The sequence below is a fragment of the Antechinus flavipes genome, chromosome 5 (assembly GCF_016432865.1).
Source record: "Antechinus flavipes isolate AdamAnt ecotype Samford, QLD, Australia chromosome 5, AdamAnt_v2, whole genome shotgun sequence".
Lineage (NCBI taxonomy): Eukaryota > Metazoa > Chordata > Mammalia > Dasyuromorphia > Dasyuridae > Antechinus > Antechinus flavipes.
This window is the reverse complement of record NC_067402.1, coordinates 79,631,095-79,644,781: the sequence shown is the minus strand read 5'-3', so window position 1 is coordinate 79,644,781 and position 13,687 is coordinate 79,631,095. Positions and strand designations below refer to the sequence as shown.

Genomic DNA, 13,687 nt, shown 5'->3' with positions numbered 1-13,687 from the left:
GCAAATTATTTATCCCCTGGAGTTTCAGCTTGCTCCTCTATAAAATGTAGATGCTAACACCTATAGTGTCTGCCTTACAGCATTGTTGTATGAATCAAACAAAATGAATTGTGTAACCTACTTTTTAAAGATTTATATAAGTATAAGCTACTACAATGTAACACTGCCATTCCCATTGTATTCTCTATGTGATCTATACAAGATGGGAGAACACATATTCATTTAACATGCACTTTCTAAACAAGACTTTCAACAATCATTGTTAAAGTTTCATTTTTTGCTTCTAGGATGATTCAAAATAATTCAAAATATTATCCATCAATGAACAGAAGAGATAAATAATGGATTTTCCAAATATCTTTCTTTAAGGAAAAAAAATACAGACCTTATGGAATCCTATTACACTTAAGCCTTATGTGTATCTAGAGATATAAACAAATACATATAGTGCCTTTCAAGATAGAATGTTTCAATAAGCAAAAATTCTCCCTAAATCTCCCTTAAACATGAGGGCTATATCCCTAAACAATAGCAAGCAACAGTGGGGAAATTATAAGTAATGACTCATGGGTCATGCCACCAGGCTCTTCATGAGTGAATCACTGAGAAAATGAACTTAGAAAACTCTGAGTAATGCTAATAATAACAATAAAAATCAGCTGAACAAATAATAAATTTACAGAGGAATTAAAACAAAATTTTAAAAATGAAAAAATAAGAGACACTAACAGATTTAGAACTACATATGAGGGACTTTATGATATAAAAAATAACATATAAAATAAGAAACATTTAGTACAAAGTACTCAAACTTTTTTATTTGTTGTGGACCCCTTTGACAATCTGTTGAAAATGATCAACCATTAGGATAATGTTTTTGTGGTAAGGAAGGTACAAAGAAAACTAATTATATTGAAAGATGATTATCCAAAAGAACATCCTACACAACAACAACAAGATTATATGATGATCAACTGTGATGGACTTGGCTCTTTTCAACAATGAGGTAATTCAGACCAATTCCAATAAACTTATGATGGAGAGATCCATCTATATCCAGAGAGAGTACTATGGAGACTGAATGTGGATCACAACATATTGTTTGCTTGCTTGTTTTTTCTCTCTCATTTTTTCTTGTTTGATCTAATCTTTCTTGTGTAGCTTGATAAATGTGGAAATATGTTTAGAATAAGTGAACATATTTAACCTATATTGGATTACTTACTGTCTAGGAGAAGGAGGGAGAAAAATATGGAACACAAGGTTTTTCAAGGTTGAATGTTAAAAAGAATCTTTGCATGTATTTTGAAAAATAAAAAAAAAACTATTATAAAAATAAAATTAAAAAATATGGCTATGAAAAAATTTTAAAGTTCATGGCTCACTGCTGATTTAGTCAAACCCTTTTCAGAAAATCAAATTGGCTTGTCCAAGGCCATGCAACTCATGAGGAAGAGCCAAGATCTGAACTCAATTTCTTCAAATCCAAAATCAGTGCTATTATTGAACCGTGTTTCCTTATCAACATGTGGTATAGTTTCACAGATATACACACATACCCCTTAATTAGGTAACTATTTTCAACTCAATTCAGGTGACACTTGTCCTCCTACTAAGATATTTCTATTCAGTAATGAATTATTGCAAAGTACTTAACCAATTTGGCACAGAAATAATAAAACAATGAATTTATGCCAATTTTTTTCTTTATAATTTTAATTTTACAGCATTTTGGCATGCTTAGCTCTCATAAAAAAATGTCACTGGTCACAACAGGGACTGATATTTATTCATCCATCTGTTTAATCACAAAAAAATCACCATGCTATGTAATAAGTTCTCTTATTAGACAGAAGAGCCCAATGCCATTGGTTCCCTTCATTACTCTCTGATATCACTGTTAGCAGCTTAAAATTCATGCCTTTGGTTCCCATAGTTAGTGGGGTTATCATTTTCAATCCTGTCACCTGCAAAAGAAAATATATAGCCCAAGTAGTCCTAAACTTGATAAATTTATAATCCTATTTTCCCCAAATACTTAATTACTTTCCCAATTTGTTTTTCCAAATACTTTATCATTTTATTCTTATGTTACTCCAAGAGTTATTCTCTACATCTTACCAAGAAGGGAAATAAGAATTAGGTAGCTTAAGTAACTTGTAGAAAGGAAACTAGTTTAAAAAAACAGAAAGGATTAGAAAGATTCATATTAGTCAATTTCTCATCACAATATATAAGCCTTAGGTCAGTGTGTTGAAAAAGTCTAAATTTTGTCCAAATTTTATGTGACATTCATGTCGGAAATTAAACCCTTTCTTTATCAACTGTACCCATGTATAATCTGAAAGGGCCAGAGTTTGAGAAAGTGGAAGAATAAACTCAAGCACTTGAGCCATGTGATGCTGGGGCCCAAGTACTCTCTACTGCATACTATTCTCAATTATAAAAGGCCCCAACACCTAACAACATCCCAAGAATAAAGTTATGCAAACTCTGCAGCACTTAAATTGTCTTTTCTTTCACCACAAGATTTTTGTGGCATACTTTTCTCTTTCTGAATCTGAAATACCTTCTTTTCAAGTGCCCTTCTGTCTACTCTTGTTTTCCACTTAACTTCACCTTCACTTTTCTGGTTGTCATCTTAGTCCATGTGTTCTAATCTCTGCATTTATCCTGTTTATACATCTGGTAAAACATCAATGTCTTTGGAGTCTTCTTTCTTCTGTTCATAATGACACTTGCTCAAATCCCCTCCCTCAAAAAAATCATATCTCAGTGATGAACATCTTGGAGCTTGTCATTTGCTTTCCATATGCCACCTTATTGGAGGGGTTCAAAAAGATCCTGCAAACTGGGTTGTGGATGCATTTCTGAGTGAAATACGGCCAGAAGAAACAAGAAACAGATGTCTATAGCACACAAATTATGGGAGTGGAAAGATGGGCTAATGAAAATCGGAACTCAAAAGGAGAGGAAAGAAAAGAGAAAAGGGGGGAAGGCTACAAGACATACCATCCCCAGTCTCCATGAGTTCAGCATTTCCATACTTTGGTGCTGTTCGTGATGATGTCGATCCTTGAGGTCTTTCAACTTGTATTGAGTGTTCTGAGGTGTAAGTGGTAACATCGGGAGGTGCGGAATGATTTTCTGTGAAGAAAAATAATGAATTATTAGGGTTTTTTTTTTTAATGATCTTGGTTAATGAAATTATTTAGATCACCAAGTAAGGACCACATCCTGAGAAAAGAAGCTTGTTATTATTCAGAAATATACAGGTATCTTTTCTTTTGCTTTTGAACAGGTCAGATGAGCACTATTCTAGACCAAAGATGATATAAGATTTTTCAACACAGAAAGTGTTGGTATAATAGGAAAGAAGGTACAATAGGATACCTAAAGAGAACAGAGCTAAAAACAAGTTAGGAACAACAATAAGGGTTGGACCTGTTATTTCACTGATATACAGAGCTCCTGGTGAGAAAACTCCCTCTACAAATGTAAGTTAGTGCCTTCTTTGTAACTCACAGTCTTACACGGTTGTCTAGAACAGGACTTCTAAAACTTTGTCCACTGACAATCCCTTTTCTCTCAAGAAATTTTTACATGATTCTGAGTGTATAGGTATATAAAATAGATATACATATCAAACACTTACTGATAATAAATCATAATTTTGTGACTCCTGCTTTCAGTTACAATTCTCTACATGGGTGGTGAATTACAATTTAAGAAGCTAGGCTCTAGAACATGGGAAGTTGAGCGGCTCGTCAAGAAACAAAGCTAATGTGCATCTGACACAGCACTCAAACTCAGGTCTTTCCAGCTCCATGATGATCCATTATGCTTCTCAGTTTAAGATAAATCAAGTTGTTGAATCTAAAAATTAGTAAAACTTCAGCGTTAATCTCATGAATCTCATGAATTGTCAGAACAATATAGGGCTGTCTTAACTATGGTATCTAACTTGAGGCACATTAACCCACCTCCTGACAGAGGGTGATGGATACAAAGTCCATTTTTATATATACATTATTAGACATGGCCACTCTGTGGCTTCATTTTGTTAGACTATATTTATTTGTAACTACCCTTCTCTGCCACCCTTTTTGATACATAATTAATTAAGAAGAAGTAAAAGAGGAAGGGGAATTGTGATTTTAAAAAAATAAAGAGAGCCACTGTAACATTTTTTAAATGCAGATAAGAGAATAAAAGGAAGTTCAGAAGGAAGCACAGATAAGCAGGACAGTTTTGAAATAAACGTAGAGAATTTAGCATATCCTTTTTTAATAAATAGTATGAATGGAAAGTCACAGTTTCATATAAAATCTTCTTTTTGTGATTTGCTATATATGTGGAAACGTCCTTTTATGAGAGATGCTTAAGTTCAAGATTTTTCAAAATGTAAAAATTTTTAAAAGTCTCAAATGACAATTGTAGAAAATTACATATGTGGCTTTGTTAGATAGTAACCTTTACTTCTTGTCCCACAAGAAATACTTTTTGAAATTACTTTCTGAGGTTCTTCTTGGTGTGTATTGCTCCAGGTGAGTGGGACAGACAGATTACACAGCATGCCTCTGAGTAATATGTTATAAAGTGTTTTCCCTGGTGGATTGTTCACCCCCAAAAAAACACAAGAAACAATACATACAGACAGAATCAATCACAGCACAATCAACTACAGGTATACCTCTCTTTCCTTGATAATGGTTTCTTGTAACAGCTCCATTTAATACTGCTGAAATGTCTAACTTAGATGCCTCTCAGGGATATGGAGAGATAGTAGATTCTTTAAATCTGGCTTAGTGCAATAAAAGTTCTGGCAAGGTTTATGAAAGGGCTTTGAGCATGAACCTAGATTCACACTGGCAGTTGAAGATCTTCCAAGTTGGGGTGAGAGGCTCTTTACAAGAAGAATGCAACATTGTGGTGAAATGTTCTGGCCACGGCAACTCATGATGTCAACCGACAAAGAGTGGATAGGTTATAATGAACTCTAATAAAGGAGTCTCAAACCCCTACAAGTATCATTTTAGAATAGGAGATTCTTAATCTGAGTTCCATGAACTTGTAAATGTATGCATGTATATATACACACATGATTATATATAATACATAATTTGATTTACATTGTGTGTGTATGGCACCTATGTAGTTTAATGATCAGAGTACCACACCTGGAATCAGGAAGATTAATCTTCCTGAATTCAAATCGAGCCTCAGACACTAGCTGTGTAACACTGGGCAAGTTACTTAACCCAATTTATCTCAGTCTCCTTGTCTATATCAAGTGAGCTTGAGAAGAATATGGCAAACCATTCCAGTATTTTTGTTCAAAACAAACTCAGATGGGGTCATAAAGAGTTAGAAATGGCTGAAATGAAAGAATAACAACAAAAATATGTGTATAGATATAGATATGCATACATATATTCCTACATATACTATGTATAATATTATAGGCTTTCTTTGGACACTTTCCCATATATGTTGTTTTGTGTACTTAAAAGCATCATTCTGAGAAAGATACCATAGCTTTCTTTTTTGTTGACACAAAAAGGAATTCCAATTTTAGGGGGAGGAAAGAGATTCAACAACATCATTAAACAATAAGCAGACATAGCCCTGTGTTATTCTAAATATTGATCCAAACATAGTCAATTGTCACAACTTCTTCCTTCCAGTAAAGTACTTAAACTCTGAGATTGTTCATAGTGTATAATAGGAGATTGAGAAGAGCTATAGGGGTTACAAAAATACTAGAAGGCATAGAAGAAAACAGGAGTATGTACCCACTTACATAGAAAGAGAAAAACAAGAAGGAAGAGGAAGAAAAATCTTGAAGTAGAACCTTAATGGAGAGGAAAAAAGCAAAAGAGCAAGGTAGAGGAAGAAAAAAGAAATGAAGGCAGAAAACCTAAATAAAATTTAAGGAGCTTCTATAGGTCTTAACCTTCTGGGGTGATGGAAATGAGTAGTAATAAATACAAGTCTTTTTGAAAACAAGTAAAAGTGGCTTTTTTCAGAAATTTCAGAAATGGGTAATAGAAGAATAAAAGAACCCAAGATTTACTAGGGATATGTGAATGATTCATGAATAACTATATTTGGTAAGTTGGTTTTGCATTGGCTTAATTATGACAATAATCATAATCATGATAACGATGATGATGATATAATGAAAATAATAGCTAGCATTTATGTTGCACTTATTATGTGCCAGGCATTGTACTAAGGGTTGTACAATTATTATTAGGCTTCCACAACAATCTTAGGAGGTAGCTACAGTTATAATCCCTATTTTTACCCTGAGGCAAAAGAGGCTGACTTAACCAAGGTCACATAGCTAGTATCTTAGACTGGATCTGAAATGAGATTTTCCTGACTTCCAGACCTCTATCTATTTGTGCTTAGATTTTTCTGAACAAATAATGGATTTTTATAAATGGTTATTACTATTTTTGTCCAGAAATTCTTCCTTTTATTACTGTTTGCCACTGAGAGGCAGTGTTGTATAGTAGGTAGAGAGTTGCTCTTGAAGACTGGGGACTTGGATTCAAGCTCTTCCTTGGATGCATTCTGGGTGAATGACCATGGGCAAGTCAATTAACTTCTCAGGTTTCAAGACAACTCTTTAAGACTGTGTTGCAGAAACATTGCTGCCTTAATTTAGTTGATGAATTTCTTCATCTCAGAATTCCTGGTACTAAGGAAATCATAAATTCTATCTCTAGGATTTAACCCCTTGCTAGAATCAGTCCTACTGGCTACTGAGGCTTCTCATAGTTGCAGATTGGGAGAGGATAAGAAAGGGGGGCAGGGGAATTAAGAAGCAGAGACTATGTTGTTGATTGAGGTTTTAAAAGAGGAAATAGATTTTATAGCCTTAAAGGCTTCTTTCCTGCCAGGAACCCAAATAAACAACAGGAGACACATATGGTTGAGAGGGAGAGCTGGAAAAGACAAAGGACTTTGAACGTCCTCCAAGTCTACCTCTAGGACCTAACAGAATCATTGTATGTACTAGCTGGAGCCCCATTTCTAGATTCTTTAGTTTAGTATTTATGATAATCCAGACATCAGGCTGGACCTGAGAGTCTTCTCTCCTTTCTTCTAAGAAAGATGTGACCTACAAACATAAAAAAATAGTAGAGAACACAATTCAGCTGCTTATGAAAACAAACTTTTCAAACATCCAATTTTTATCTACTAATTAATGTACACACATAGATTACTCCTACTAAACTGCACTTAGCTAGCCTTATTTATATTTGAATGCATTAAATTTAACTTCTTTCCATTCAGGAATTCAAAGTTTTTAAATGTGGATCACAACATAAAATTCTCATGCTTTTTGTTGTTGTTCACTTGCATTTTGTTTTCTTACTCATTTACTTTCTTATTTTGATCCGATTTCTCTTGTGCAACAAGAGAATTGTATAAATGTTTATACATATTGGATTTAACATATATTTTAACATGTTTAATATATATTGTATTGCTTGCCATCTAAGGGAGGAGATGGGAGGAAGGAGGAGAAAATCTGAAACACAAGGCTATGCAAGAGTCAATGTTGTCAAATTATCCATGCATATGTTTTGAAAATAAAAAGTTTTATTTATAAAAAGAATTCAAAGTTTTTATTTACTCAGACTAGTCTTGCAATGAGTATAAATTAGTGAAATTTGATAGTACTTAATATTAAAAAATCATACATTTAAAATCTACTCAAAAAGAGGTAAGGAAAATATTCAACAGTCATGATGTTCTAAATAATTCAAATAATAGGTATTGAGTTCTTGACTTCTACTAAAAAGCATCTATACAACCTTGGATAGGTCACCTGAAGGAAAGAAGTAGTTACACCTCTTTCACATACTTTCACCTGTCACACTCTGTTTCTCTGAACTGTTTGCTGAGTATATTAATTCCAAATCCTGCTGTGTTGTTATGTGAATAAAGCTGTCAGCACCTCTTTCCTTCAACCTGTCCCATCAATTCCTCTCCTAACCAAGAACTATCCTTGTATAGCCCAAGCTTCTGCCACTGTTGTGAAAGGTAAGAAAAGAGGGTAAGATTCTTGAAGAATGTTACAGTCCCTCCTTTGAGAAACAGTATGAGCTCTTGTCTCAAAAATGTAAAGCAAAAAGGGCTTTGAGAAATCACCTTGTCCAAGCCTCTAATTTTACAGATGAGGGAACTGAGAAAAAAGGAAAGAAAATGAGGTTTTCATAGTCTATATGTGCTTTCAGAACTGGGATTCAAATACTAGATATTCTAAGGAAAAATCCAGTGATTTTTTTCTACTACTGTAGGCTACCTTACTCTTCAACTTCTTCCTTATTCACAATTCAATATTAATTGGCTGTCTTTAGGCCATCGTTAATTCTTCAATGAATCTGTGACCTCATTAATGTGGGGCCTCCTTGAACAGTTTTGATTGTATTCTGTCCCACGAAAGTTCCCATTCATGTCTTCCCAGAAATTCCCCACAGTGGATAACTAAATGTATTCAACATATCAAAGTCTTTCCTTTAGGCTTTTGAACATTTCATAAATAGGAGCCCAAAGTTCTGCTTCTATATCCCTCACCCTTGCTAAAAGGCCTGCTCAACTTCTTTTTTCCAAAGTAGATTTACTTGTTGATATATTTACACCATTTTTTGTGTATAAATCATCATTGATGATTCAATTTAACTCAATACATGACACTTTGTCTTTGGGCTCATTACCAATTAGAAGTGGGACACAGAGTGTTATTTAAGGGCAAAAATATATGTGTGTACCTCCTGAGCGTTTGAGTAACTTATTGTGGATGCAAAGAATGGACATTATGATGCTTGGCTAATTGGAGGCAAAGACAAGAGAGAAGAGAATTGAGTTTGCTTCAGCTTTCAAGCACTCTTCTGGTAAATCCTCATTGATCCCATAGCTGATGCAGTAGAAAAGTCAGTAAATGTGGACTCTGCTATTTATTACTAATGTGAGAATTTGAACAAATCATCCATACTCTCTAAGTCTCAGTTTCCTTGTTTCTAAAATAAGAGTGCTGGGCAAAATACTTCTAAAATCCCAGTTCTAAAGGCTATCTTTTACCTGTTGCTTTATCACACATACATCTTTTCTATGATGATTTTATTCTCTTTTACAGCATCTTTTATGTGGCTCAGTATTACATGAGCTAGGAGTCTATGTTTCCGAAGTAAACACAATAGAAGCTAATATTTTAGGAACAAAATTTCAAAATAGTGCCTTCCAACAAAAGCAGCTGAAATATGAGTCCTCTGAATTTTATTTTATTCAAACTTAATTGATGTTTAGATTAGGCTGTAGCTGAATCCTTAAGGATATCCTATAAACCTCTATTTGGTATCGGACAAATACCAAACCATTTTTACCATGGAGCTAGGAAAAATAATGATGCTGGTACATCTGGTGATTGAAAAATAGGAACAGGGACAGCTGGATGACTTCAAAGTGTTTTCCAAATTTATTTGTGTCATCTCCCTTTCCTTTCCCTTTCAATCTCTGTGCATATGCCATCACTGGAAGATCACAAAACTCAGCAGCTGGCTTCTGTTAAGAAGGTCAGAGAAAGCGCTGCCCTACTTACTTTGAGTATATCAGGGTGGCAAGAATTTTAAAAAGCTAAAAAAAAAAATTGCGGCAAAGTTTTTGAAAGTACCTTCTACAGGTGAGAGCTTTAATGAGTTTTTTTTCCCTTGATTGGTTGGGTAAAGGTTAAGGCAGCCTGGGTTCAAAGAAGCCTTTTCCTTCCCAGGTGTGGGGAGATCAATTTAGTATCCTAACTTTTATGCCAAAGCTCTCATCCCAGATGGAAGGCCCATCTCCTGACTAATAATCAAGTCGAGGCCTGTGGGACTTGGAAATGGGAGGCCCAGATTTCAGTCTTATTGCCAACTAGCTGTGTAGCTTTGAACAAGCAACTCACTAAGTCAGAGCCTCAGTTTTCCATCTGTGAAATGGGCATAATCATACTTTCAGTATCTACTTCACAGATCAACTGTGTGAAAAAACCTTTGTCAACTGCAAACGGTTTCACAAATGGAACCTGTTTTTCTCATTTGGGGGGGATTCGGGAAGCTGTTATGAGAAAAAAAGGAACCTCTGAATTTGGAATCAGAGGATGTAGGTACAAATCGTAGCTCTTTTATTGGTGGGTTGAGTGATCATTCTTGGTCACTTGGGTAGACCCCAGGTTCTTCATCTTTAAAATGAGTGAGTTGGCCTATGAGGTCCATTCTAGCATTAAATCTTGATCTGATAATCTTTCTAAGCTTGAGGACATTCAGCAAAAAAAGACTTTTATCTCTTAGGACAAGCTTCTATTATTCAAGAAGGGGACAGTTTCTGAAATTTGATTGGGGTGGCTCCCCTTTATAGAGTGAAAATGCAAAATGCTCTCTGAAAATAATTGAGTTCCAAACCAAAACCACAACACAGGAGGGTTTCCAAGTCAAAAAGGCAAGAGAGATCTTGTTTCCGAGGCTTCTAAATTATTTTTCGTGATAAGGACGGAGGCCAATTTAATAGAAGAGGGCTAGATTTGATTTTAATACAGAGGAGGCAATGCACTTAAAATTGATTAGCTGCCACTGAATTTAATGAAAAAACAACTAAAGAAACCTCTGGCTGATTGAGTTGAATTTCTTGACTCTTCCATACTTTAAAGGTGTTCCCAGCTGTATCACCCCACTGTTAACTTTGCAGCCATCAGTCAACTAGTAAGGTGAGAAGAATTAGCCTACTTGAACAAGCCATTTCTAGAGCAGAGGCAATCATTAGAATCAAATCCCCTCTTCTCCTCCCCCCACTCTGGTTCAAGGATGTCTATCTGTTTGGGGAGGGCAGATATAACAGGTCCCTGGCCTCTGTCACATTTGGATGGAATAAGAAGATTCCAGCCGTTCATATGTGTTACTACTTTGAGCAATGAGGATGGGATGGAGAGCTATCAAAAAAAAAAATCACGCTGGAATCTCCAAGGAGTTTCCATTTGTGCCTTCTACACCATCTCTCCTGTTCTATTCTGGACATATGAAATATCTGATTTGCTCCATCATGGAAAGCAAGGGAGAAGAGAGGAAGGTGTTCTGTTTGGAGCTAATGTGCCTGTACACATCCAGACTCACCCAATGACCCAGTCAATTAACCTCCTGACCTAATCCCCACCAAAGTATTTAAGAACATGGTATTTTTTTTTTGTAGTTTTGCTCTTTACTAGAGATACTTGGTTCTATTTTTTGATGAACATTACAATTAGAATTAAATCTAGAGAATTTGGTTTTGATCTTGGGTCTGCCATGAACTCACTATGTGAGCCTTTCTGGGCTCTCAATTTCCTCCCTGATAAAATGAGATGACTTCTAAGTTTTCTTCCAAATTTGATATTCTATATATTTCATAACTAGATAATGACAGAAGCGATCTGCCTCCTTGTAGATTTGCATATGAATAGCAATAGACCAAAGAGATATTGGGAAAAGGGGATATTTCTCCAGCTTTTGAATAAGCCTTCTGGACTGAGCCTGAAGGAATTTTACAAATCATCCAATTCAATGCCTTCATTTTTATGGGTGAGAAAACTAAGGTTTAGGGAAATTATGTGATTTCCCCAAAGCTGGAACAATACCAAATAAGAGAGACTGTGTTTAAACCCAAGTCCTTGGCTCTACAATCAATATTTCTCACATTATGCCTCCCCTATATTTCCTTAATCCAATACTCAGAGATGTAGGGTTCCCTGAAAGGATGTCCCAGCACTTTGGATTTTGAATCTTTGTTTTTGGACTATGCTTTGATGGTAATATACAGGAGTACAGATAAATTTTTTGGTAGCTGTTAGAATAGATCTCTTATACTTTAGACAATAGCCTTTGAGATTTCCATAGCCATCCTATTTCTTCTATGTAAGACTGTCATTAACTATTATAGAACTACTGAAGAGCAATGATTCTGCATTATAATGACATAGCAGCTCTAAAATCTGTACTGTTTATGGAACATGTAACAAAATTTCTAAGAAGAAAACTGAATGTGCTTTTAGTTATAAGCAGGAAGATGTCCATTACATCAGTCTTTACTAGACTTTTATTCTCCCTATGAGCCTAATCGCAAACCCCAGGGAATGAATGCTCTAAAGAAAGGATTCCCTAAACTCATTCATACTAAGATGTAATTGACTAAGTGTGACCAATTTTCTGTATTTTGATGCATACAATACATTTTAAAATGGTTCAATGAAAATCTCTCTGCCTCCAGATTCAGATAATCAAGGTTCAGATCTCTCTCTATACAATATGTCTTACTCAGAAAATCACTTCCCCAATCCTTAGTTTTGTTACTCTTCAAAATGAAAGACATGGAGTAAATGACCTTTGAGTAAAAAGTCCCTTCCAGGTCTAGATCTATGAACCTATGATGAATGTCTAATTTCTATTTTTCTATCATTAACAAGGAGAGAGATCACACACTGACACACACACACACACACACACACACACACACACACACACACACACACACACATACACCTCTCTATCCCTCAACTCAACTCAGCCAGCCCACATAATAGTTATATCAACATTATACTTCATGCAATCTTCTTAAGGGTAGACTACTACATCCTAATTTACTTTGTCAAGGTCAAAATATTTTTCAAGGCAAACTTCCCTTAGAATAATAATCATTTCCTTGGAAATTCTTGATTTATAGAAACTCTTTACAGAAATTCTTAAATATCAGGTCAATATTCAAATCTATCTTGAAAATGATTAGTTCCTCATGCTGCTTAGTTCCTCATGTCTACCCAGTTTTAAAATGATAATGTTCCATGCTCCTTAAGATTTTTAGTGGTCCCTCAAGCATATAACAGGGAAAGAAAATGAATTTTACCTAAAAGTCAGTGGATATGTCTCTCTTTGGACTCAGATTTATTACTAATTATATAATATGATGCCAGGATTAGACATAAACATTTGTGGCTAAGGCAGCAGCTTGTCACTAGGGTAGTCCGCTGCTGACATCACTCAGCTCGCTAGGATAATTTTGACATTGGGCACTGCAGAGTCAGACTGTGTGCTACTCATATGTGTCTCCCAGTTTTATCCCAGACATCCTGCCAGTACCAGGTCAGAGAGAAAACCAGAATCTGACATTCCATTAGTCATTTACAAAGGCCTACAAAAAGACATTTTTTGGAGCCTGAATTATGCAGTCAGAGAATTCTAATTAAAATTTAAGACACTTTGGGTAAGTCATTTATCATATGCCTACCTCAGTTTCCTTCACTGTAAAATGGGGATAATGATAGCACCTACTTCCATGGGTTATTGTGAGGGTCAAATGAATTAATATTTGTAAAGCATTGTGTCTGGCACATAGTAGGTGTTATACAAATTCTAGCCATGATGCTGCTGATGGTGCCAAAAGGCCATATGGAAGACCTCTATTTTGCCAAAGGAATTCCTAGTCTTCTGAATTAATTGCTTTTTGTCCATTTCTCTAACATACTTTCCCAATGGCATTTGTTTCATAACAATGAAGGCTTTTCTGGCAAGAAAGCCCCAAGTCTCAGAGACTCATGCCAAAGGGAATTCCCAGACAGAAGTTTGGTCCCCACACTGAGAGGGCAGAGGAAGTATTTAAATAAGTCTGCCAATAT

At 35.3% G+C, this 13,687-nt stretch overlaps 1 protein-coding gene across 7 annotated transcripts in view; it reads right to left on the bottom strand.

Annotated features, from left to right (window-relative positions):
* Positions 1-13,687, bottom strand: part of DIP2C (disco interacting protein 2 homolog C) — a 593,021-nt gene that overhangs the window by 211,939 nt on the left and 367,395 nt on the right. For all 7 annotated transcript variants that reach the window (XM_052001629.1, XM_052001630.1, XM_052001631.1 and 4 more), the window contains one exon: positions 3,013-3,147. In XM_052001629.1, the coding sequence (XP_051857589.1) occupies positions 3,013-3,147 (135 nt within the window). The remainder of the gene's footprint in view (positions 1-3,012; positions 3,148-13,687) is intronic.